Below are 27,122 nucleotides of genomic sequence, written 5' to 3' on the forward strand. Positions count from 1 at the left end.
GAGGTCACAGGGGGCTTGTGGGAACCCCGCTTCACGGCACCTGACATTCCCTGCCTACTCCAGCAGCCCCAGGAATGACTCTGGGGTCCCTGAGACTGCTGTTTGAGGGAAGAATGAATACAGCCCTCCTCCTGCAGAGTCCCGGTTCTTCCTCCCAGGTCGTTTCTTCTCACATCCTGGCTGCCCTGAGCGGCTGCACTTTGTTGTCCCTCCAGCCCCCAACCCCACACACACACCCAGCCCCGGGGAGCCCTGGGGAGCCTGAGCGTGCTCTGGTGCAGGCCTGGGGCCCAGGTCCATGGCCGCCTCTTCTCCCGCAGCCGCAGGGAGCTGCGATGGCACGGGCGTCATGAACGGTGCCGGCCCCGCCGCCGCCGCTGCCGCCGCCGCCGCCGCCGCCGCCGCTCTGGCCCCGGACTGGCGGCAGTTCTGCGAGCTGCAGGCTCAGGCGGCCGCCGTGGACTTCGCGCACAAGTTCTGCCGCTTCCTGCGGGACAACCCGACCTACGACACACCGGACGCTGGCGCCTCCTTCTCCCGCCACTTCGCCGCCAACTTCCTGGACGTCTTCGGCGAGGAGGTGCGCCGCGTGCTGGTGGCCAGACCGGCGTCCGGGGGAGCGGCCGAGCCCCCCGACGCCATGGAGCCGGAGACGGCAGAGCCCCCGGCCCTCAAGGCGGCGGCCTACGGCCACTCGCGGAGCTCGGAGGACGTGTCGGTGCACGCCACGGCCAAGGCCCGTGCCCGCAAGGGCTTTTCGCTGCGCAACATGAGCCTGTGCGTGGTGGACGGCGTGCGCGACATGTGGCACCGGCGCGCCGAGCCCGAGGCCAGCGTCTCTCCGCGGGCCGCCGAGCCCCCGGCCGAGCCGCGCGACAAGTGGACGCGGCGCCTGTGGCTGTCTCGGACGCTGGCTGCCAAAGTAGAGCTGGTAGACATCCAGCGTGAGGGCGCGCTGCGCTTCATGGTGGCCGACGACTCGGCCACGGGCCCCGGAGGCACTGCCCAGTGGCAGAAGTGCCGCCTACTGCTGCGCAGGGCCGTTGCTGGCGAGCGCTTCCGCCTGGAGTTCTTCGTTCCACCCAAGGTGAGTGCCCCCTCCCACATGGGGGAGGGGAGGCGCGGAGGAGCCTGGTGTGACCTTGGGCTTTGGGAGACTGGCTTGGCTGATGTGGTTGACAGGATGGAGTGTTTGTTGGCAGGAATCTGGGGTGAGGGCCCAGCTCTGCCTCTTGGACCAGTCACCCAGTCCAGTCTGTTTCTGTTAAGTGGGAGAAACCTCTCAGCCGAAAAGGGCTCTCTGGCTACACAGGGGCTCTGAGGTACAGCTCCTGGTGGTGATGGGGAGCCCCACTCTCTGACCTGCACTCCTCCTCCTCACCTGGGGCCTTAGGGAGGCTGGCGTGTCCCAGAGCTGGGGCCTACAGGGATGAGGGCTTGGGGGGGGGGGGCGGGTGTCTGTGTCTGGCTCAGTGGGAATCTGCTCATCCCCAGCCCAGCTCCAGACTCCCATCCTGGCAGAGGAAGCTCCCCTTTGTGACGTCTCTGACCCTGTGGCTCACCTTCGTGCACCGTATCCACCCCCGCCCCTTTGGGAGTGACCTCAGAGCCCTTGGGGCAGTTTTATCTCCAGGGCAACACATCTGCCTTGTTTGGAAAACAAACAAAACTAACAGTAGTGCTGGTTTTCTGAGAGCTACGAGGTCCCCAGCCCTAGGCCTGGTGGGTGGGATGCCCATATAAGCTCTTGTACCCCAGTGTCCCACCAAGGTGGCCCCAGGTCACAGAGGAGAAGACAGATATTCAGAGAGGGGGTGTGGCCTGCCTAAAGTCTCACAGCTGGTGGGTGGCAGAGCTGGGCTAATTATACCCACCACCCCTGGGAGGTCTGGAGAATGAAACGTGTGGAGATGGGCGCTCCTAGTGCACTGGGGGGCTGTTGGGAGGTGGGAAAATGTGTTAATGCAACACCTGGCAGCACCCCCAGGAGCCACCCAGGCCTCTAGCCCACCTCAGAGCCCTCTTAGTCACCCTTGGTTCTTACTCCATCTCCCAGTCTGCCAGTGACACTGGGTGCCCTTCTCCAAAGCTGGGTGTTCATGAGCCCCATGGGCTCTGGGGGGTGATTTCCCACGGACATACTCACTTTCTAAAGGGCAGTCTTCCCAAATCCCAAGACCCCCAGACTTTCCAAGGGCCTTTTGCCTGCTCAGGCCTCCACCCTTAGGTCCCTGAGAGAAATCATAGACCACTAAGCCCAACTCCGCTCCTTGTCAGACAGGGAGACAGAGGCCAGGTGAGGGACAGGAAGTGGGGCAGGGCTTGCCCAGGGTCATCCAAAGGGCAGGGGCAGAGACCCAGGCTGTCAACTCCTTTGAGCCCTGAGTGGCAGTCCCAGCTGCCCGACTGGAAATAGCAGCATCTGTCTGCGCCCACGGGGGAGGAGTGCAGCAGCTGCTGCCGTCTCTGTTAACCCTGCCACAGCCCGCCAACACCACTGCTGGCAGCAGGCAGGGCCCCTGAGGGGTCACTGGGCCTTTCCCAACCCCTGAAGAAGGGAGGTGGACTCCCACTCCCTTCAAGTGGTCTCAAGCCCTCCTTTTCTTCCTACAAGCATTTGGGTATTCAGGAGTGGCCCCATGGGAGGGTGGATGACACCAGGGTGAGTGGTCAGGTTGGATTGCCCAAATGTGTTTGGTCCCAGAAGACCAAAAGCTCCAGGGTAAGTAAGCCCTACAGAGCACCCCTGCTGATAACACCCACAGCCCAGATCAGCCCAGGGAGCAGTGCCCTTGGAAGAGGTATCAGCTATCAGATATTGGTGGGACTCGGTGGTAAACCTCAATGGGGTGAACCCTGGGGCCCGGGACAGGTATCCTGGGAGGCAGGAGCTGAAGGAACAGAGACCTGCAGTCGTGAGGTACAGGAGCAGGGTGAGGCAGCGGGGGCCAGGGTTGGCTGAGGAACCGCAGTGCCTCCGGCCAGTGGAGCCCCAGCTGAAGTCCCCAATCCAGGCCTGCACTGCAGACCTCTGTCTGTTCCAGCTGATCGAAGGTCTCAGCCTCCAGCCCCACTGGCTGGTGTGATGGCCTCACACTGTGGTCGGCTGAGCCCCTTGGTCACCGCACCAAGCCTAGCCCTGTCCCTTTTGGCCAAGGGCTAGTGCTGCCAGGAATTCCTGTGCCCCTGCCTGTGCAAATGTGGCCCTTCCCTTTCCTCCCGAGAAAGTCCCTGTCTTGGAGCCCAAGCCCTGCCAGGAATCCCAACCTCAGGCTAGCCAAGGGGCCTCAGGGCCCTGGCCAGGAGCTGGGCAGAGCGGGTAGGGCCAGCTCAGGTGACCCTTTTACTCACACCTCCCTCTGGCTTAGTTGCCTGGGGAGTGGGCAGAGCCTGAGCTGCGGGCAGGAGAGACATGGCCTTGCTCAGCCCAGGAGCCCTGTTGTTGAGTGGAGGGTGCAGCCCTGCCTGGAAAGTCTAGTCTGGAGCAGGAGACCAGCTTTTTTTTTTTTTTTTTAATGAATAGAGTAATAAGATAGAAAATATCACATTCCATCACACACAGTAAGAGTAAACATTGTTCAGGGAAAGACTTGTTCCAGAAATATTTTTACCTATGGATGTAGGTAGTAGGCCACAATGCCAAATGTATTTCATACTTTGGGTCAAGGTCAAAAAAGTGTGAAAACCGCAGACGTGGTGGGTACACCAGGCGGAAGGGCAGCCTGGGTGGAGTTCATCCTTCAGGGCGGAGGGAGGAGATGCAGATATCAATCTCAGCTCTGTGCCTGACATGTCCTGTGACTATTGGGGAGGGGGTTCATTCACTTCTCGGAAACTGCCTCAACTTCCCCAACTGTGAAATGGGGGTCGAGATGCCCACATGCCAGGGCTGCATAACATTCTAAGCTGAGGGAGGGAGGGTGGAGAGGGCTTCAGGAGTCCTGGGGCGCCACTCTCACTGCCCCTTCCTCTGCCTCCCAGGCCTCCAGGCCCAAGGTCAGCATCCCCCTCTCAGCCATCATCGAGGTCCGCACCACCATGCCCCTGGAGATGCCAGAGAAGGACAACACATTTGTGCTCAAGGTGAGGGCCCCCCTCTGGCCCCACAGATCCTCGGGCTGCCCCGGGCCTCCTCTCTCATGGGTGGTACAGCTCAAGGTCTCCATAGGGAAGGATGAGGGTAAGGGGCCTAATGTCAGGCCCCAGAACGGGCCTGAGTCTGAGCTCTAAAACCATGGGCCCCTGGTGTTGCCCACTACTGGGCCCCTCGTTCCCATTTCCTCCTGGGTCTGGATAAACCTTCTCAGAGTTTCACTTCCACCCCTGCTGGAGCCAGCGCATGCGCACCCTGCCCTGAGACTGGTGGCGGGCCTGCAGAGGTTATGTAAATGCCCCTGTCTCAGGGCACTGGAGTGTGGGAACCGGTCCAGTTCCACAGAGGGCACAAAGGGTAGGCGGGGAAACACCCCAGTGGGTCTGGGGAAAGCCTGCCCTTTTCCCAGACCCATGTCACTGGAGTGGCCTGCTTGGGTGGCCAAGGACACAGCTCCTGTGCCCTCTAACAGCACGGAGAGTGTGTGTGAGGAAGAGCCCCCAGGGAGGCCTGGTACTGCCCACCCAAGGCTGTCCAAGCTTCTGGCCGGGTGTATGTTTTTGCCTATCCCTGTTTGTTTAGTCACAGCTCACTTATTCACTTGGCAGACATTGCCAGCCCCACCCTCTGAGCCACCCCCTCTAGGGCTGGAGACACAGCTTGTGCCCACCGGGCATCTCATCTGCTGTGTGAGACAGGCCCAATACAGCCCTGACAGCAGGGCGGGCCACCATGCTGCTGAGTATGCCAGGGCTCGGTTTCCTATCTGTTCAGGGCAGGTGGTCTCTGAGGAGGCTTTCAGCTCTGAGATGCTGGCAGTCCAACAACTGCCTTTTAACAGAGGCGTACGGCAGGACACAGAGCACAGACAGCATCCTGGAGACCTGGGTCCAGGTCCCAGCACCGCCACTGCCACTTGTGTGACTTTGAGCAAGTTACTTGACCTCTCTGAGTCTCCATCTTGTCATCTGTAAAATGGGGGAAATGTATGCTTTCCCTCACCGGGCTGTCGGGAGGAGTTTATTGGGCAGCATGAATGAGAGGTCACACAGAGGCCTGGCCTGTAGCAGGGACTTTCTCCTACACACTTACCCTTTTGGAGGCTGCTTATCCCAGGGGGGTGGCCATCATGGTGGCATTTCAGGTATTGAGGCACGTGAGCAATGGCCTTTCAGGGTGACCAGGGTTGTGATGCCCCACCATTCATCTCCATGGTGCCAGGCATGGGTTGGGATGCTGGGCAGTCCGTCCCTCCCCAGCCAGCGTGGCCTTCTTAGAGGCTGTGTCTCATGGGCCTAGGGACCTGAGGTCAGCTGGGCTGGATGCCATCTTGGAGGGGGGACTGGGAAGAGGGGGGACTGAGAGTGTGGGCTGTAGGCTCTACCCCAGGACACTGGCCTGGGTTTGGGGTGGTGCCCAGACCCCACTGTCTTCCCTGCTGCTCCCACCAGTGAGGCTGCAAAGGGAAGGGGTGGGACTCGCCCGAACACTCTGGCCATGTGTCCTGGGGTCTGGAGCCATCCTGCTGAGGGTGGAGGAGGCTTGGATCGCTGAGTGAGGGCTGGACTCCTGGCCCACTCCCTCCCAGGTGGAGAATGGAGCTGAGTACATCTTGGAAACCATCGATTCACTGCAGAAGCACTCGTGGGTGGCCGACATCCAGGGCTGCGTGGACCCTGGGTGAGTGCCCAGATAGCCCTGGGATTGGTGGGCAGGTTGGGGGTCTGTCTGGGTTGTGCCCCTGATCCAGCCTTCATGGGGAGCATTCCCCTGGTCCTGGCAGGAGCTGAGTGCAAGAAACAGGCATTTATGGGAGTCCTGCCCAGGTGGGTGCAGGCCAGGGTCACATAAGGGCAGCCCTCCCCCCCCCCCCCACCCTCAGCAGGCTCTGTGAGGTCCACTCTGCAGGGCCTGGGAACCTGGAAGGAAGTCTTGTCCTCACCCCTGGGGAGCCTTGGACCACTGGGACATGGGCAGTAATGGGGGTGAGCCCAAAGGGCTATGGAAGGGAATGCCGGGGAGGCCCCTAACCCAGCCCTGGGGCTCAGAGGCAGCATCCTGGGCCAAGGCTGAGAGAATGAGTGGGCTTGAGCCAGGCAGAGGGTGATGGGGGCGGGCAGAGAGGTGTGGAGTATGCAAGAGCCTAGAACCTGTAGGGAACCTGAAGGCCTTCAGGAGAGCTCATGAGGAGAGGACTTCAGTGAGAACTCAGGGGCTGGTAGGACAGGGGCAGTAGGGAGTCATGGCTAGTGATAAGCAGAGGGCAGGAGTGGGAGGGGCAGGTGGGCCAGCAGCCAAGCACTTGGCAGCAGCTTCTGCTGGCTAACAGGGTGAGCCAAGCCCCAGGGGGAGGGGCCCTGCTTCCTAATTAACAGCCTCATTTAAGGCAGCACAATTAAAGTCTTGAACGCCGCCACCCAGGCCCCAGATCCCCTAAGAGGTTGTAACCCCTCCCTTGCCATCCTTCCCACCATCTGCTCTGCAGACTCTCCCCCTGCCCCTACCAAATGTACCTCATCTGCAGTGCTTCAGAGCTGGCAGGGCTCCAGACACCTCATTTCACAGACAGGGAGCCCAAGACCTAGGCCCAGCACCCTCCCACCCCTGGAGTGACTCCATGCAAACCCACCCCTGGGGGTTTGTGGGCAGGGGTCACGTGGCCTCAGAGAGGATTCTACCCACTTGGAGTCCTGTCCACATGGTCAGGTCACTCACATGGTGGCCACAGAGCAAGCTAAGGATGGGACAGAGGGACATTGAAGCAGAGGGACCCCAGATGAACAGAGGGCAGGATAGGGCCAAGGCTGGTCATGGGACTGCCAACCACTGCCTGGCTCCATGGCAGCCTGTGGTCTAAGTCCGGGTCCCCTGGCACCACATGTGCTTTCTGGCCTCTGCAGGGACAGTGAGGAAGACACTGAGCTCTCGTGTGCCCGGGGAGGCTGTCTGGCCAGCCGCGTGGCCTCCTGTAGCTGTGAGCTCCTGACAGAGAGTAAGTGGGGGCACGGCTGGAGAGGGTGGGAGACAGGGAGGGTGGACACTCGCAGGTGGACAGACAGACATGCTTCTTATCTGCCACTTCCCCAGCAGCAGACCTGCCCCCGCCCCCAGAGACAACAGCAGCAGTGGGTGCTGTGGTGACTGCTCCACACAGCCGGGCTCAGGATGTCATCGGGGAGTCCCTGGCCCATGTCCCGCTAGAGACCTTCCTACAGACCCTGGAGTCCCCGGGCAGCAGCGGCGGCAGTGACAGCAATAACACAGGTGCCAGTGGGGGCAGCTTATTCTCCCTGCCCCTCCTCTCCTGGGCCCCACCCCAGGCATGGGCACCTCCCTCCACAGCCTACCTGAGCCTCAGAAGCTGTGACATGTCATCCCACTGGGTCCTTCCCCCAGCTCCTCAGTAGCTCTGGGTTGAGAGGCTTTTGCAGGGGAGCCTGGGAACCTGGCCCTTCACACAAGACATGATTTCCGTTGAAAATGCTTACACAGAAGGTGCAAAGGGCCGGAACCAGGGCTTGGAGACAGCAGGCCTGATTTATCCAAGGTTTGTCGATGACTTGGCACTCTGTGCCTCAGTTTACCTCATGCTTAACTAGAGGGTTGGGCCAGATAGGCTCTCCACTTAGTTCTAAAATGATTCAAACTGCACTTTATATTTAAAAACCGAAGAGATGTTGCATCCCTTATGTCACTGGTTTGCCCCCTCCACCCCCCACCCCCCTGACACCATCCTCCGTCCCCAGGGGAGGAGGGAGTGGAGCCCGAGCCTGACCCTGAGCCCGAGCTGGAGCTCTCCAACTACCCCTGGTTCCACGGGACACTGTCACGGGTCAAGGCGGCTCAGCTGGTGCTGGCGGGGGGGCCACGGAGCCACGGCCTCTTCGTGATCCGCCAGAGTGAGACTCGGCCTGGGGAGTATGTGCTGACCTTCAACTTCCAGGGCAAGGCCAAGGCAAGTATGCACGGGGGCCACAGGGGCTGGGCAGACAGCCAGGTAGGGGGGCTAAGGTAAGCCTGGTCCTGAGGCTGGGTCCTGGAGCAGGCTGCATTGGGTGTGGGCTGCCATGTCTTCCCCTGGATCAGGCCTACCCCTGGCCATGTTCTGTGAATCACCCCCTGCCCCACACCCACACACACTTCTTTGAGGGGCTGCAGGCAGCCCCAGCCAGCTTTTCCGTTATCCAGATGGAGACACCATGTGGTGGTAGCCCAGCCCACAGGAGGCTGGGCCCCCTGGGAAGATAACTTTGCAAGTCCTTTTGGACCCTGTGCATTGGGGCTTCTGAGAGTCTTCACCCAGAGCCACCTCAGTACAAGGCTAGGATCAGCCAAGGCCCTCAGAGCCCCTACTTCCTGCCCCATTTCCAGACAGCCCCTCCTCCCTGCTCAGGTCAGTTCACCAGCCCCTCCTGGACCGTAGCTCTGGGCCAGCTCTGTGCTCAGGCCAAAGGTCAGGCAGGAAAGGAGGCACTAGGCTGGGCACGAGTGTAGCCCAGGGCCTGGGGGTCCCAGAGGAGGCTCCTGACCCCACCAGCTAGAGTGGGGTCCGAGACGTGAAGTGGGGGGAAGAATCTTGCAGGTGGAGATGAGTGGGAAGGGTGACCGAGATAGGACGCAGCATGAGCAAAGCTATGGAAGTGCACCCAGCCTGTGGAAGGGAACCCTATGCTAAAAATAAGCTAAGGCGCAAAGGAAAATAGAAAAGTCAAATGATTGTGTGTGTGGCAGGGGGGTACAGTGTGGCCAGAATGGGCAGGAATCTCAATTCCCCACCCCACCCATAAAGAAACAGACCCAGCCCCAGCTCCTCCCAGGACACAGTTGCCGGTCAGCCCCCGCTGGAGGAGGAGGACCCCAGGACTCCTGCTCCCAGCCTGCAACTGGTGGTCAGTGTCCGTCTGCAGGCCTCACCTGCCCCAGTGCCTGGCTGACCTACAGCTCTCTGGTGCTCCCTGGGCACTCCCACTGGCAGCATTGGCTCTGACTTGGAGAAGGCAGTACTGTCCAGGGGACACCCCTTGGAAAGCAGCTGCCCTTACCAGTTCCTCCTACAACCAGGTGCTTAACCCAGGCGCTGGCAACCAGCAATTTGTTTTGGCCAGCCTTGCCTCAGGCTGCCTCCCCAGAGGGCTGGATCTGACCTGTGCCCAAGCTTGAGGCAAGGTGACGCTCAGCCCAGAGGGAGGCAAGGGGAGAGATGGTGAAGCAGGGCCTCAAACCCAGCCCTCACCTCTGCCTAGCCGGTGCTCAGAGGGAGGCGACTGCCCAGAGGTCCAGCGAGTTAATGGGAAGGGAGAGTAGGAGCCCTAGGCAGCCCCAGCGTGCACACCCCCAGGGCCAGAAGATTCCTGCCTTCCCAGGCCGCACTTTCACTTTCAGACAGTTAAGAGACCTAGGCTCCCGTTAATGAGCCCTGGGTTTGTTCGCACTGCTCCCAGTGACTTCTTGCCCTACAAGTAACAGAGCTCATTCATAAGGACCACCCTCCCACCCCACCCCACGCGCACCCTGGGACTTTTCTGTCCTTTATGTGGCTGCTAGGCCAGCTCCTCTTCCTCTTCCTGGGCTTGGGGTTGTGTGTGTCCCCTGAAAGCCCACCCGTCACCTCCCCTCTTGCTACATACACCCCAGAGACACTCTTCCTCCCATGGATGCACACAGAGCACAAGAGGGCTGAAGCAGAGATCTGTGGCCCGCCACTAGAGATCACAGGCCTGTGGCTTCTTGCCCTGAGCCACCTGCCCCGTGTGGGCCTTGGAGACCCAGGGAGGGACCAGCCTATTCCTGCACTCCAGGTGCAGCACACCCATTGCTACCCAGCCTGGCTCAGCGGTTTCCACCCCTCTGGGTTTAGGCTCTGCAGGCAACAGAAGGCAGACCCCTTCCTAGCCTTCTGGGGTGCGGGAGTCAGGCAAACATGAGTTCTCTTCCCAGCCTTCGCGCTCGGGGACTGCAAGCCGGTCACTCTCCTGCTCTGTGCCTCAGTTCCCCCATCTCTAATACAGAGGCATTAATCCCTGCCTTCTGAGACTTTGGGGGGACTACAGATGGAGGTGTGAAGGGCATAGGTCCAGACTTGGTGTGGGCGCTCCCAGGATGGGGGCAAGCACCTGTTCCTTTCAGTCCTGTCCTGGCTCCCTCGCCCCCATTCCCCACCCCCTTCACAGGAGTGACTCCTCCCCCTCTGGCCTGTGGGAGCTGGTCCTTCCAACTACTGCAAAGGCACTTGCCAAGGAGGTGGCCAGTCTGGGACCCCGTCACTGATCATGCCCACCTGTGCCCACAGCACCTGCGCCTGTCCCTGAATGGCCACGGCCAGTGCCACGTACAGCACCTGTGGTTCCAGTCTGTGCTTGACATGCTTCGCCACTTCCACACCCACCCCATCCCGCTGGAATCAGGGGGCTCCGCTGACATCACCTTGCGCAGCTATGTGCGAGCCCAGGGACCCCCACCTGGTAAGACTCCCTACCTGGCCAGCGTGATGGCTTAAGAAGACAGGTGGTGTGGGGCAAGGGTCACCTTCACGTAGCCACCCAGTGGGTGAGATTAGCACCAGGTCTCCTGACCCCAGTGTGGCCTCAGGGTGGCCCACAGCATCCAAGTCCTGAGTGATTCGGAGACCCCTACCTAGCTGGGGCTGAAGCAGTGCAAGGTCGGTGAGGGTGTCCAGCATACCTGACTGCGCATGCACAGCCGCCACTCCATGGTGGTGGCATCCAGTCATTATCCAAGGAGGCGGGTGGAGGAAAGAGGCCCGGGTTGGACCCGGGAAACCTAGATTCGGGTCCTGCCTCTCTGTGTGATCGCAGGCCACCTCAGGTCTCTGCACCCCTGGCCGACATACTCGGTCTGGGAAAGGAGAGCGGTGCCCAGGGCTGGGCCAGTGGAAGCAGGGGCGCCGCCAAGGGAGGGCCGGGCGGAAGGCTGACGCCCGCACCCTCGGTTGCAGAGCCCCGGCCCGCGCCCAGCGCCGCGCCCGCCTGCTGGAGCGAGCCGGCCGGCCAGCACTATTTCTCCAGCCTCGCGCCGGGCGCCTGCCCGCCGGCCTCGCCCTCGGAGCTGCCCGCCGCCTCGTCCTCGGCCGCCTCGTCCTCCTCGGCCGCGTCCGTCGCCCTGCCCGCGCCCGCGCGCGCCGCCGAGGGCCCGCTCAGCGCGCGCGGCCGCAGCGACAGCACCGAGCGCCTGCGGGAGCCCCCCGGCAGCGGTACCGACGAGCCCCCCGAGGCGGGCGACGGCGCCCGGGGCCGCCCGCGGGCAGTCGAGAACCAGTACTCCTTCTACTAGCGCCCGTGCGCGGACGGCCACCAGCCGGCTGGCCTCGGCTCCCGGCGGCCCCGCTGGCGCGGGTGGGAGAAGCGAAGCTCTTCAGTGAAGACATAAATGTTATTAAAGAGCCTGTTTTAGGGACTGCACCCGGCCCTCCTGTCATCCTTTCTCCTGCCCTGGCCTCAGGCCCCCGCCAGCGGGCCGAGGGGAGAGTTAGGGGCTCCTGCCAGGGGACCAGCACAGCTAAGCGATAAAGCCCAAGGGCAAGGCTCAGAGTCTGGGGACGGAGGGTGGTCTTAGCGAGCTGTGAGAGGGGGTATGTGTGACCAGAGTAGAGACTTAGGGGCAAGAATGAGGGGTAGAGAGAATAGGAGAAAGAGGAGAGGAGGTGGCTCATCCAGAGACACGGGGAAGGAGGTGGCGGGGAGGGGTCGAGTCGTGGAGGCCTTGAATGCGTGGACGAGGATTTGAGCCTGGGTAGGAGTCCGGGGAAACCCTGGTGGCCTAGTGGTTAAGAGCTAGGCTGCTAACCAAAAGGTCGGCGGTTGTAGTCCCCCAGCCGCTCCTTGGAAACCCCATGGGGCAGTTCCGCTCTGTCCTATAGACTTGCTATGAGTCGGAATCCACTGAAGGGCAGTAGCTTTGGTCTTGGTTTGAGGAGTCTGTTAAGCACTCTGCTGTTAAGAACAGAAATGCAGGCGGCTCCACCAAAGGCCTTCCCTACCGCCCAGGGCAAGCATTGAAACTGCAAGCCTGCAGGACCGTAGGGAGGGTAGGAGCACGCAGGGGCAGTCTCTAAATTGCCGCCCCCCCAATATCAAGATGAATAGCAGAAATACCTTCCCCCCTCTTGTCCAGCTGTCTCAGGTGCCTTTCATGTTTGTGGCGCCTGGGACTGTCTTTCTGCACCTGCTGTGCCCCCCTCGACCTGTGCCCGAGGGCAACTGCCCCTCTCCCCTCCTCTGGCCGGGCCTCTGTCTACTGTGCTTGAGGATGTTGGGCCCTACTGGGTTACGGGAGACTGCTCAGTGGCACCCCTGCTTCAAGTAGTGCCCAGGGTACATGCCATACCTGAGATGCCCCTTGGTCTAAGCCCCTCCACTTCTGTAAAGACTACAGCCTTGGAAACCCCGTGGGGCAGTTCTGCTCTGTCCTGTAGGCTCACTGTGAGTCGGAACAGACTCCACCGCAATGGGTTTTGGGTTTTTGGGGAGAGAATAACTGTGTTCTTAGAGTTTGGCCTGGCGGTGTGGGCAGGGTGGTGGGCAGGATTCCTCAGCGTTAGGCCATTGTGGGGTTCTGCAGTGAGAAAGTCTGGGTTCCCAGCTCTGACCTAGACTCAAACCTGGAAGTGACCCACCCCCACCTTAACCTCTGCCCAGATGTTCTCTCTGCCTTCCCTGTAGGCAGAGATCCAGCTGTGGCTCACCTGTCCCTACACCCCGGAGACACCTCCTGGTCCTCATCCCAGCCCCCGCAGCGTACAATGCTCCTTTTAACAAGAATATTTTTCCTCCTGGGCCAAAGCCCCCCTGCCCCCCGTCTTAGTCATACAAATGGATGGCTTTAACAAACAGAAGCTTATACTCTCTCAGTTTAGGAGGCTAGAAGTCCGAATCCAGGGCTCCATCTCCCAGGGAAGGCTTTCTCTCTCTGTCGGCTCTGGAGGAAGGTCCTCCCCATGTCTCTCTGTTACTTTCTTTCTTTTATATCTCAAAAGGGATTGATTTGAGATAACAACCTAATCTTGTAGATTGAGTCCTGGCTCATTTACATAACGGTTGCTAATCCCACCTCATTAACATCATAGAGGTAGGATTTACAACACATGGGAAAATCACATCAGATGGCAAAATGGTGGACAATCACACAATACTGGGAATCATGGCCTAGCCAAGTTGACACACATTTTGGGGGGACACAATTCAATCCATGGCACCCCCCTCCAGTCCAAACTCTGCTCCCCACCTGGGGTAACAGACCACAGCTGTCTGTTTCCAAGGATGCTCTTATAGGGCCTGTACCAATGATGAATCTTTCAGAACTCAGACCACCCAGCTCCTGTTCTCGGGACTGCAACTAAGGCCCTGGCTTAATTTCTTAGTGCTACCATAATAGAAATACCACAAGTGGAATAAGGAATAGAAATTTATTTTCTCACAGTTTACAAGGATAGAAGCCTGAATTCAGGGTGCCTGCCGGGGGAGAAGGCTCTTTCTGCCTGCTCTGGGGGAAATCCTTGTGTCTTTCAGCTTCTCTTCCTCAGTTCCTGTGCGATCTTCACACGGCATCCATCTTTCCCTTCAGTTGTGTGTCCTTGCTTCTGTGCCTAACCCAGTCCTTTCATATCTCAAAAGCGATTGGCTTAAACACACCCTACAGTGATATGACCCCATTAACATGACAACGAATTAAAAGAAAAAAAAAAAACTTGTTGCCATTAAGTCAATTCCTATGCATAGTAACCCTAAAGGACAGAGTAGAATTGCCCCATAGGGCTTCCAAGGAACACCTCGTGGATTTGAACCGGCAACCTTTTGGTTAGTAGCTGTAGCACTTAACCACTACACCACCAAGGTTTCCCTACAGGTAGAGGGGTAGGATTTACAACATATATATTCAGGGGGCAAGGGGGACACAACTCAATCCATAACAGACACCCACATCCCCTTCCCCATGTTAGAGGCACTAGCACCCTTGGTCGCTGTAGGGTCGCTATGAGTTGGAGTCAACTCGATGGAACAGGCTGTTTGTTTGTTTGTTTTAGCACTCTTGGTTGGCTCCATTGCTGCATTGCTGCTCCAGCCATCCAGTCCCAACTCACAAAATTGCCAGGAAGTGACTGAGCAGCGCCTCCTGCTGCCACCACGGTGCAGGATGCATAGAAGTTCAGTGCTCAGCAGAGTGTCTGGCTACCTTGGCTTCCGGCATCTCCATCCTGTGTGGCTGGAGCCCCTCTGCACTTTCACCCTGATGTCCTGGTGGGATGGGGTCTATGCCAGGCCAAGTGCAAGTCCGCATTCCACCCTGACAGAAGCAGAGGGGTTCTGGGGTGAGGTGCAGGCTGGGATGGAGAAATAGGGGCTGTGAGAGCCCGTTTTGCTGCCTTGACCTCTGAGTCATCTGGGGCCTCCATCCCAGGTTCCTCCCCTCCAGTAAGACAGCCGAGCCCCAAGCCTGGGGCTTCATCCTTGCTCTCCTCAGTGGATTTGCCCCTTGGAAGGGTTCAGAGGTGGCCTCAGGGTGGAAATGACCAAACTTTCAGTCTCTGCCTCCCAGCAGCTGGCCTCCATGGGGGCCACTTCACGTGCCGAGCATGAAAGCAGCCAAAGGCAATGAAGGATCTCACCTTTGCAGAATTCTCCCCCGCCCTGCCCCGCCCAGTGTGGGAGTCCACCCTAAGGGTGCCAGTCAGGCACTGTTCCTGAGCTGTTCCCAGGTCAGAGTGAATTCAAGAGAGAACAGCTGAAGACGATGGCTGAGCAGCAGACTGCCCTCCACTCCTGAGGGATGTGGCAGGAAGGCCCAGCTGCAGGAGGTGAGCAAACCCCCTCTTTCCACAGAGTTACTGCCAGGGCGAGGCCCTCAGGCCTGTCACTCAAAGGGACGCTTCCAGAAAGCCCAGACTTGGTGGGGCTCTGGGGAAAACAGCAGCTTTTTAAGACCTTGGGCCAGTTGCTCAGATGGCAGCAGTATTTTCAAGAAGGCTTCGTTTGCTTCTCACAAGCATTTCAGATGCTTGCTCCGTGCCGTGCTGGGCCCGGGGGTAGCTGGGCAGGCAGCCAGACCAGCCTACTGCAGTATGATATGGTAGTGATAGAGGCTAGGTCATGCCCTGGGACCACACTGAGAAGTGCCCTGGCTGGCTGTGAGGGCTTGGCCAAGGGCTACAGGATGCAAGGGGCAGCAAGGGGGCAGCTGAGACCAGCAAGGTTGAGAGGGCCTTGAATGCCAGGCCAGGGAGTTTGGTTTGAAAAGGAAGGTGTCAGGGAGCCAGTGCCAGTTTAAAATGGGAGCTGAGCTCATCAGTTTTAGGCAGATCACCCTGGGGCTGGGAGAGGATGGATTGGAGAGGCTGTGGTAAGTCGGGGGAGGGAAGCTGAGCTGGGCCAGGGCAGCAGAGTAGGAGAGAGGAACAGGGTGGATTCGTGAGCAATAGCAGGAGGAGCAATAGACTGAAAGGGTGGAAAAGGAACGTTTGGTGGATTGCTAGCTTGATGCTTGGAGGAGAGTTCAGCCCATACCAAGAGAGGAGAGAACATGTAACCCAAACCCGTGCCAAGAAGTGACTCCCAGGGTCTGTCTGCCTCTCTCTAGCCCTGCATCACACCACCCAACCCCTTGCTGTCAGATCCCTCCACTTCTCCCTTCAAGTAAGAGGTTACCTACTGAGACAGCTTGTCTCCCTACATCAGCCACATGAGAGTAATTCCGGCTACATGTAGTTTCCACGGCGAAGCACTCAGCGCCATGGAGAGGTGAAGCACTGTCATGATAAACTCTCCTTAGAAGTGGCCTTGACCCAGAGGCAGGCACACAGTGAGGCCAGGTCTGGACCCATTGACCCATGGGAGCAGGGTCTCCCTGGGAAGAACCCAGGGCTGACACATGGACACCCAGTAACCCACAAGCCCGACCAACAAGTAGGAAGATGCTCTGGGTCCTGCCTCCAGACTTGAAGCTCCAGTTGCTCCAAGTCCATCATTCCCATGGGAATCGAGGTATGTGTATTGGCAGAGGGGTCTACACCTGTGCCGGTACCATCAAAATTAAAAGCTGTGTATTGTATGGCCCTTCAGAAATGGAGTTGGCAAGCCAGGGATAATCCAAATAAACAGTTCTCTCCGGTGGGCACTTCTAACTTACACAAGTTTGAGCCCCTTTGGGGTAGAAAAAGGAAAATTCTTGAGACCTAAAGGGGTTCTTCCTGGTGACCTAGTGGTTAAGTGCTACAGCTACTAACCAAACGTTGGCAGTTCAAATCCACCAGGCACTCCTTGGAAACTCTTTGGGGCAGTTCCACTCTGTCCTATAGGGTCACTAGGAGTTGGAATCGACTCAGTGGCAGTGGGTTTGGTTTTTTTTTTTTTTGGTTAAAGGGGCTCTTAATGCCTAATATTAAGAGACAGCAAACCAAAAGGTGGAACCTACCCAAGTGTCCATCAGCTGATGAATGGGTAAACAAAAGGTGGTACGTACATACAATGGACTAGTATTCAGCCATAAGAAGAAATCAAGTTCTGACACATGCTATGACATGGATGAATCCAGAAAATATTATGCAAGGTGAAATAAGTTAGACACAGAAGGACAAAGATTGTGTGATTCCACTTAAATGAAATATTTAGAATAGGCAAATGCATACAGATGAAGGTCTCTTAGTGGTTACCAGAGGCTGGGGGAAGAGGAGAATGGCAAGCTAGTGCTTGATGGGTATGAGATTCTGTTGAGAAATATTGCTGATGATTGCACAACATGATTAATGTAATTAATGTCATTGAATTGTACACTAAAAAAAATAGTTTAAATGACAACTTTTTTGTTATATGTATTTTACCACAATAAATTTTTTTTAAAAAAGCAAAGCAATGCGCTGAAAGAGAGTAAAGAAGATTTAAATAAATGGAAAGATGTCCATGCTCATGGACTGGAAGACTTAATATTGTTAAGATGTCAGTAGTACCCAAAGCAATCTACTGATTCAATGCAATCCAGATCAAAAGTCAACAGAAATAGAAAAACCAATCCTCAACATTATATGGAATGGCAAGAGGCCCCAAATAGCTGAAACAATGTTGAAAGAAAAGAACAAAGTAAGAGAGCTCACACTTCCTGATTATAAAACATACCATACAACTGCAGTAATCAAAATAGCCTGATCCTGGTATAACGATAGACACGCAGACCAACGGAATAGAATTGAGAGTCCAGAAATAAACCCACACATCTATGTTCAACTGCTTTTTGACAAGGATGCTAAATCCATTCAATGGGGAAAGAAGACTCTCTTCAATAAATTGTACTGGAAAAATTGTACTGGGATTTCCACATGCAGAAGAACGAAACAGGATCCATGCCTCACACCACACACAAAAATGAATTCAGAATGGATTAAGAACCTAAGTGTGCAACCTAAAACCATAAAATATCTAGAAGAAAATGCAGGAGCAACACTGTCAGGCCTAGCTTTCAACAATGAATTATCTAATATAATAATAATAAAAAGCATGAACAGCAAAAGACAAAATGAATAAACTGGACCTCATAAAAATAAAAAAAAAATTTTCACCCAAGGACTTTACCAAAAAAGTGAAAAGACAAGCTACCAACAGACAGAATATCTTCGGAAACCATAGATGTGACAAGAATTTAATAACCAAAACATATGTAAAACTGGTACAACTTAACAGCAAAAAGACAACCCAATCATAAAATGGGCAAAGTACTTGAATAGATGTTTCACCAAAGAAGACATTCAAATGGCCACCAAACGCATGAAAAGATGCTCAGCATCATTAGCCATCAGAGAAATGCAAATCAAAACCACAAGAAGATACCATTTCACCCCCATTATGGATGGCTAAGATTAAAAAAAAAAAAAAAGCCAGATAATAACAAATGTTGGAGAAGATGTGGGGAAATTGGAACCCTTACCCACTGCTGGTGGGAATGCAAAATGGTACAGCTATTGTGAAAAAGTGTGGCGATTCCTCAGAAAACCAAAAATAGAACTACTATATGAGCCAGCAATTCCACTCCTAGGCGTATACCAAAAAGACTTGAAAGCAGAGACTCAAACAGACTGTACACCAATGTTCATTGCAGCACTGTTCACAATAGCCAAAAGGGGGAAAAAAACTAAATGCCCACCAACAGATGAATGGATAAATAAAACGTGGTACATAGATGATCTTGAGTTTATCTCATCTGAATTTAGAGACCATCTAAATAAATTTGACGCATTGAACACTAGTGACCGAAGGCCAGACGAGTTGTGGAATGACATCAAGGACATCATCCATGAAGAAAGCAAGAGGTCACTGAAAAGACAGGAAAGAAAGAAAAGAGACCAAGATGGATGTCAGCGGAGACTCTGAAACTTGCTCTTGAGCGTTGAGCAGCCAAAGCAAATGAAGAATTGATGAAGTAGAAGAACTGAACAGAAGATTTCAAAGGGCATCTCGAGAAGGCAAAGTATTATGACATGTACACAAGAGCTGGAGATGGAAAACCAAAAGGGAAGAACACGCTCGGTGTTACTCAAGCTGAAAGAACTGAAGAAAAAATTCAAGCCTCGAGTTGCAATAGTGAAGGATTCCACGGGGAAAATATTAAACAACGCAGGAAGCATCAAAAGAAGATGGAAGAAATACACAGAGTCATTATACCAAAAAGAATTAGTTGATGTTCAACCATTTCAAGAGGTGGCATATGAAAAGAACTGATGGTACTGAAGGAAGAAGTCCAAACTGCTCTGAAGGCATTGGCGAAAAACAAGGCTCCAGGAATTGATGGAATATCAATTGAGATATTTCAACAAACAGATGCAGCTCTAGAGGTGCTCACTCGTCTATGCCAAGAAATATGGAAGATAGCTTCCTGGTCAACTGACTGGAAGAGATGCACATTTATGTCTATTCCCAAGAAAGGTGATCCAACCGAATGTGGAAATTATAGAACAATGTCATTAATATCACACGCAAGCAATATTTTGCTGAAGATCATTCAAAAGTGGCTGCAGCAGTATATCGACAGGGAACTGTCAGAAATTCAGTCTGGTTTCAGAAGAGGACGTGGAACATTGCTGATGTCAGATGGATCCTGGCTGTAAGCAGAGAATACCAGAAGGATGTTTATCTGTGTTTTATTGACTATGCAAAGGCATTCAACTGTGTGGATCATAACAAACTATGGATAACACTGCCAAGAATGGGAATTCCAGAACACTTCATTGTGCTCATGAGGAACCTTTAAATAGATCAAGAGGCAGTTGTTCAGATAGAGCAAGAGGATACAGATTGGTTTAAAGTCAGGAAAAGTGTGTGTCAGGGTTGTATTCTTTCACCACACCTATTTAATCTGTATGCTGAACAAATAATCCGAGAAGCTGGACTATATGAAGAAGAACAGGGCATCAGGATTGGAGGAAGACTCATTAACAACCCGCGTTATGCAAATGACACAACCTTGCTTGCTGAAGGTGAAGAGGACTTGAAGCACTTACTGATGAAGATCAAAGACCACAGCCTTCAGTATGGATTACACCTCAACATAAAGAAAACAAAAATCCTCACAACCGGCCCAATGAGCAACATCATGATAAACGGAGAAAAGACTGAAGTTGTCAAGGAGTTCATTTTACTTGGATCCACAATCAACACCCATGGAAGCAGCAGTCCAGAAATCAAAAGACGCATTGCATTGGGTAAATCTGCTGCAAAGGACCTCTTCAAAGTGTTAAAGAGCAAAGATGTCACCCTAAAGACTAAGGTGCGCCTGACCCAAGCCGTGGTATTTTCAATTGACTCATATGCACGTGAAAGCTGGACAATGAATAAGGAAGAGTGAAGAAGAATTGACGCCTCTGAATTGTGTTGGTGAAGAATATTGAATATCCCATGGACTGCCAAAAGAACAAACAAATCTGCCTTGAAAGAAGTGCAGCCAGAATGCTCCTTAGAGGCAAGGATGGTGAGACTGTGTCTTACATACTTTGGACATGTTTTCAGGAGGGATCGGTCCCTGGAAAAGGACATCATGCTTGGCAGAGTACAGGGTCAGCGGAAAAGAGGAAGACCCTCAACGAGGTGGATTGACACAGTGGCTGCAACAATGAGCTCAAGCATAACAACGATTGTAAGGATGGCGCAGGACCGGGCAGTGTTTTGTTCTGTTGTGCGTAGGGTCGCTATGAGTCGGAACTGACTTGACGGCACCTAACAACAATTTTTTTTAACAACAACACGTAGATGCAATGAAATACTACTCAACCAGTAGGAGAAATGAAGTCTTGATACATGCCACATTATACTGAGCGAAATAAGCCAATCACAAAAGGACAAATATTATATGACCTCACTTATATAAAAAGAAAGAAAAGGCAAATACATAGAGGCCAAAATTTATTAGTGGTTACCAAGGGCAAGAGGGGCAAGGGGAGGTTAACAGTGATGGAAAAATCACACAGCCAATTATTGTAATTACTGTCAAAAAGTTGTTTCTTATGTTGTTAGGTGCTGTCAGTTCCGACTCATAGTAACCCTATGCACAACAGAACCAAACACTGCCCAGTCCTGCACCATCCTCACAATCGTTACACTTGAGCTCATTGTTTCAGCCACTATGTCAATCCATCTCATTGACAGACTTCCTCTTTTTTGATGACCCTCTACCTTACCAAGCATGATGTCCTTCTCCAGGGACTGGTCCCTCCTCATAAAATGTCCAAAATGCATGAGATGAAGTCTCACCATCCTCCCAAGGAGCACTCTGTCTGTACTTCTTCCGAGACAGACTTGTTCCTTCTTCTGGCAGCCCGTGGTAGTATATTCAATATTCTTTGCCAACACTATAGTTCAAAAGCATCAATTCCTCTTCAGCTTTCTTTATTCATTGCCGAGCTTTTCCATGCATATGAGGTGACTGAAAATCTCATGTCTTGGGTCAGACACACCTGAGTTCTCAAAGTGACATCTTTGTTTTTTAACACTTTAAAGAGGTCTTTTGCAGCAGATTTACCCAATACAATGCGTCGTTTGATTTCTTAACTGCTGCTTCCATGGGCATTGATTGTGAATCCAAGTAAAATGAAATCCTTGACAACTTCAATCTTTTCTCCATTTATCATGATGTTGGTTATTGGTCCAGTTGGGAGGATTTTTTTTTTTTATGTTGAGACGTAATCCACACTGAAGGCTATAGCCTTTGATCTTCATCAAAGGCTTAAAGTCCTCTTAACTTTCAGCAAGCCAGGTTGTGTCATCTGCATATTGAAGGTTGCTAATGCATCTTCTTCCAATCCTGATGCCCTGTTCTTCTTCATATAGTCCAGCTTCTTGGGTCATTTGCTCAGCATACAGATTGAATAAGTATGGTGAAAGGATACAATGCTGCCATACACCTTTCTTGGTTTTAAACCACCCAGTATCCTCTTATTTTGTTGTAACGACTGCCTCTTGATCTATGTACAGTTTCCTCATGAGGACAATTAGGTGTTCTGGAATTCCCATACTTTGCAATGTTATCCATAATCTGTTATGCTCCACGCAGTCAAATGCCTTTGCATAGTCAATAAAACACAGATAAACATCTTTTGGGTATTCTCTGCTCTTAGCCAAGATCCATTTGACATCAGCAATGATGTCTCTCCTACCACATCCTTTTCTGAATCTGGCTTGAATATCTGGTAGTTCCCTACTGATATACTGCTGCAACCATTTTTGAATTATCTTTGCAAAATTTTACTTGTCTCTGATATTAATGGTATTGTTTGATAATTTCTGCATTCTGTTGGATCCCCTTTATTTGGAATGGGCACAAATATGGATCTCTTCCAGTTGGTTGGCCAGATAGCTGTCTTCCAAATTTCTTGGCATAGACGAGTGAGCACCTCCAGCACTGCATCTATTTGTTGAAACATCTCAATTGATATTCCATCAATTCCTGGAGCCTTGTTTTTCCCCAATGCCTTCAGAGCAGCTTGGACTTCTTCCTTCAGTACCATCAGTTTTTGGTCGTATGTTACCTCCTGAAATGGTTGAACGTTGACCAATTCTTTTTTGTACAGTGTCTCTTTGTATTCCTTTCATCTTCTTTTGATGCTTCCTGTGTCATTCAATATTTACCCCATAGAATCCTTCAATATTGCAACTTGAGGCTTGAATTTTTTCTTCAGTTCTTTCAGCTTTTGGTTTTCTAACTCCAGGTCTTTGCATATTTCATTGTAATATCTTACTTTGTGCTCTCAAACCACCCTTTGAAATCTTCTGTTCAGCTCTTTTGCTTAATCGTTTCTTCCATTTGCTTTAGCTACTCTACATTCAAGAGCAAGTTTCAGAGTCTCTTCTGATGTCTATTTTGGTCTTTTGTTTATTTCCTGTCTTTTTAATGACCTCTTGCTGTCTTCACGTATGATGTCCTTTATGTCACCCTACCACTCGTCTGGTCTTCAGTCATTAGCATTCAGTGCATCAACTCTACTCTTCAGATGGTCTCTAAATTCAGGTAAGATGTACTCAAGGTTGTACTTTGGCTCCCATGGACAGTTTTCATTTTCTTTGGGTTCAGCTTGAATTTGCATATGAGCAATTGATGGACTGTTCCTTAGGCCTTGGCCTTGTTTTCACTGATGATATTGAGCTTCTCCATTGACTCTTTCTACAGATCAATAAGCTGTACACCTTTAAAAAGTTGAATTGGCTCAGCACAGTAGCAGGATACAAGATAAACATACAAAAATCAGTTGGATTCCTATACACCGATAAAGAGAACAATGAAAAGGAAATTGGGGAAACAATGCCATATATAATAGCCCCTAAAAAATAAAATACTTAGGAATAAATATAACCAGGGATGTAAAAGACCTTCACAAAGAAAACTACAAAACACTACTGCAAGAAACCAAAAGAGAGCTACATAAATGGAAAAACATCCCATGCTCATGGATAGGTAGACTCAACATTGTGGAAATGACAATTCTACCCAAAGCGACTTACAAATACAATGCAATCCTGATCCAAATACCCACAACATTCTTTAAAGAGATGGAAAACCTTATCATTAACTTTATATGGAAAGGAAAGAAGCTCTGGATAAGTAAAGCACTATTGATGAAGAAGAATAAAGTAGGAAACTCAAACTACCTGACATCAGAACCTACTATACAGCCACAGTAGTCAAAACAGCCAGTTACTGGTACCATGACAGATACACTGACGAACGGAACATAATTGAGAACCCAGATGTAAATCCATCCACCTATGGTCACCTGATTTTTGACAGGGACCCAAAGTCAACAAATGGTGCTGGCAAAAACTGGATGTCCATCTACAAAAAAAAAAAAAAAATGGAATAGGACCCATACCTCACACCACATACAGAACTAATTCAAAATGGATCAAAGACCTAAATATAAAGCCAAAAACTCCGAAGTTCTTAGAAGAAAAAATAGGATCAACGCTAGAGGCCCTAATACACGGCATTAACAGGGTACAAACCACAAGCAAGAATACACAAGCTTCAGAAGATAAGCTAGATAACTGGGATCTTCTAAAAATTAAAACAATTCTGCTCATCAAAATACTTCACCAAAAGAGTGAAAAGAGAACCTACAGTCTGGGGGAAAAAAAATTGGCTATTACAAATCAGACAAAGGTCTAATCTTCAAAATCTACAAGAATATCCAATAGCTCTACAAAAAAAAGAAAAATAATCCAATTAAAAAATGGGCAAAGGAAATGAACAGACACTGCATGAAAGAAGACATTTAAGTGGCCAGCAGACACAAGAGGAAATGCTCAAGATCAGTAGCCATTACAGAAATGCAAATCAAAACCACAATGAGATACCATCTCACCCCAGCATTATTGTAACGAACCAAAAAAACAGGAAATAACAAATGTTGGAGAGGCTGCAGAGAGTTCGGAACTCTTATGCACTGCTGGTGGGCATGCAAAACAATACAACCATTTTGGAAAATGATAAGCGCTTCCTTAGAAAGCTGGAAATAGTAATACCATATGATCCAGCAATCTCACTCCTAGGAATATAGCCTAGAGAAATAAGAGTCGTCACATGAATAGACATATGCACACCCATGTTCACTGCAGCATTGTCCACAATAGTAAAAAGATGGAAACAACCTAGATGCCCACCAACAGATGAGTGGATGAACAAACTGGGGTACATATACACAATGGAGTATTATACAATGATAAAGAACAGTGATGGATCTGTAAAGCATCTTATAACATGGATGAATCTGGAGAGTATTATGCTGAGTCAAAAAAGTCAGTCACAAAAGGACAAATATTTTATGAGACCACTAACTGTAAAAACTCATGAAAAGTTTTACACACAAAAAGAAACAATCTTTGATGGTTATGAGGGAGGGGAGGGGTGGGGATGGAAAAACACTAAACAAACAACAGGTAAGTGGTAACTTTGGTAAAGGGTGAGACACTACACAGTACTGGGGAGACCAGCAGAACTTCTACAAGGCAAGGTTATGGAAGCTCCACAGACACATCCAAACTCCCTGAGGGACTGAATTGCTGGGCTGAGGGCTCTGGGGACCATGGCCTCAGGGAACATCTAGCTCAATTGACATAATATAGTTTATAAAGAAAATGTTCTACATTCTACTTTAGTCGAGTAGTGTCTGGGGTCTTATAAGCCACTGAGTGGCCATCTAGGATACTCCACTAGCCTCACCCCTTTGGGAGCAAAGAAGAATGAAGAAAACCAAAGATACAAGGGAAAGATTAGTCCAAAGGAATAATGGACCACATCTACTATGGCCTCCACCAGACTGAGTCCAGTACAACTAGATGGTGCGTGGCTACCACCACCGACTGCTCTGACAGGGATCACATGGAGGGTCCTGGACAGAGCTGGAGAAAAATGTAGACCACTATTCTAACTCAAAAAGAAAGACCAGACTTGCTGGCCTGACAGAGACTGGAGAAACTCTGAGAGTATGGCCCCTAGACACCCTTTCAGCTCAGTAATGAAGTCACTCCTGAGGCTCACCCTTCAGCCAAAAACAAAATGAGACTAAAGGGGTACACTAGCCCTGGGACAAGGACTAGAAGGCAGGAGGTGACAGGAAAGCTGGTAATAGGGAACCCAAGGTTGTTAACCAATGTCCTAAAACAATATGTGTACTAACTCTTTAATGAGAAACTAGTTTTTTCTATTAAAAAAAAAAAAGTTGAGTTGACAAAAATTGTGTGATATATTTACAACAACAACAACAAAAAAGAAATGAGTAGGTGCTGAGGATGTTTACGTACAACCAAACACTTTATGGGATTTTGTTCCCTGATTTGGGGGTTTAGGGTCATGGTTTCTTGGGACATCCCAATTAATTGGCCTAATAATGTGTTTAGTGCTTCTATTCTACCTTGTACTTTGTTGTGTAGGCCTGGGGTCTTAAAAGCTTGAAAGTGGCCATCCGAGGCACAATTGATCTTTATTCACCTGAAGCAGCAGCTGAAGAAGGAGAGGTATTTACATTTACATTCCATTTACAATAACAGAGAATAGAATACCTAGAAATAAACCTAACCAGGGAGGTGAAGGACTTATACAATGAAAACTATAAAACACTGCTGAAAGAAATTAAAGAAGACTAAAATAAAAGGAAAGATGTTCCATGTTCATGGATTGGAAGACTTAATATTGTCAATACTATACAAACTGATCTATAGATTCAACACAATCCTGGTCAAAAGTCCAACAGCCTTCTTTACAGAAATAGAAAAACCAATCCTCAACTTTATATGGAATGGCAAGAAGCCCCAAATAACTAAAACAATGTTGAAAATAAAAAGCAAAGTAGGAGGGCTCACACTTCCTGATTTTAAAACATACTCTACAGCTACGGTACACAAAACAGCTTGGTACTGGTATAAGAATAGTCACATAGACCAATGGAATAGAATTGAGAATCCAGAAATAAACCCACATATCTATGGTCAACTGATTTTTTACAAGAATACTAAGTCCATTTGATGGGGAAAGAAGAGTCTCTTCAATAAGATGTGCTGAGAAAATGGATTTCCACATGCAGAAAATGAAACAGGAACCATGCCTCACACCATAAACAAAAAAAATTCAAAGTGGATTAAGGACCTAAATGTGCAAACTAAAACCTTAAAATTCCTAGAAGAAAATGCAGGAGCAATGCTATTGGGCCTAGCATTTCAGAATGGATTATCTAATATAATAACAAAGGCACAAACAGAAAAAGGCAAAATCCAAAGATTTTACCAAAAAAGTGAAAAGACAAACTACTGACTGAGAGAATATCTTCAGAAACCATATATCCAACAAGAATCCAATATTCAAAATATATATAAAACTTTGACAATTTAACAACAAAAAGGCAAATAACTCAGTCATAAAACAGGCAAAGAACTTGAATAGACATGTCACCAAAGTGGATATTCAAATGGCCGCCAAACACATGAAAAGATGCTCAGGGTCATTAGCCATAAGAGAGACGCAAATCAAAACCACAATGAGATACCAATTCGCTCATAACTAGGATGCTTAAGATTAAAAAAAAAAAAAAAAAGCCAGAAAATAACAAAGCAGAGATTCAAGATGGTGGCCTAGTGAGATGCACCACGCCATCCCTCTACAGCAAAGACCCAAGAAACAAAGTGAAACAGATACAGGTGACAACCCTGGAAGCCTGAGCATCAAATGAAAGGATACAGAATTAGATCAAACACCAATTGGAAAAAGAAACTGAATGACAACAGTGAACAGGGAGAGACACAGAGTATGGGTGCCCTGCCACACAGCTGGGCACACCTGAGAAATTTTGAGACAAAGCCAGCAGTGATCCTGGGTGAGGAGGACAGGAAGACAACATCATGGAACCCCCAATAGGAGACAGAGAAACTGTGTCGACATGCCTGGAGTGAAGCAAGGTGACCAGAACATGAACTGGAGCTAAGGAGGGAAAGTACAGGAAGGAGGATGAGAGCTTCAGGGCTCCTGGCATACACAGAGCAGGGAGGGAGCCAGG

At 51.2% G+C, this 27,122-nt stretch overlaps 1 protein-coding gene across 2 annotated transcripts in view; it reads left to right on the forward strand.

Moving 5' to 3' along the window:
- SH2B2 (SH2B adaptor protein 2) overlaps positions 1-26,679 on the forward strand; it is a 38,947-nt gene extending 12,268 nt beyond the window's left edge. Inside the window, exons 2-9 of one of the 2 annotated variants that reach the window (XM_064295907.1) lie at positions 321-1,087; positions 3,982-4,083; positions 5,682-5,773; positions 6,994-7,085; positions 7,181-7,357; positions 7,840-8,048; positions 10,383-10,554; positions 11,049-26,679. In XM_064295907.1, the coding sequence (XP_064151977.1) occupies positions 350-1,087; positions 3,982-4,083; positions 5,682-5,773; positions 6,994-7,085; positions 7,181-7,357; positions 7,840-8,048; positions 10,383-10,554; positions 11,049-11,383 (1,917 nt within the window). In that variant the 5' untranslated portion in view covers positions 321-349 and the 3' untranslated portion in view covers positions 11,384-26,679. The remainder of the gene's footprint in view (positions 1-320; positions 1,088-3,981; positions 4,084-5,681; positions 5,774-6,993; positions 7,086-7,180; positions 7,358-7,839; positions 8,049-10,382; positions 10,555-11,048) is intronic. The other variant, XM_064295908.1, reaches the window with a different exon arrangement.
- Positions 26,680-27,122: the final 443 nt, after the last annotated feature.

Source organism: Loxodonta africana, chromosome 12 (assembly GCF_030014295.1).
Source record: "Loxodonta africana isolate mLoxAfr1 chromosome 12, mLoxAfr1.hap2, whole genome shotgun sequence".
Lineage (NCBI taxonomy): Eukaryota > Metazoa > Chordata > Mammalia > Proboscidea > Elephantidae > Loxodonta > Loxodonta africana.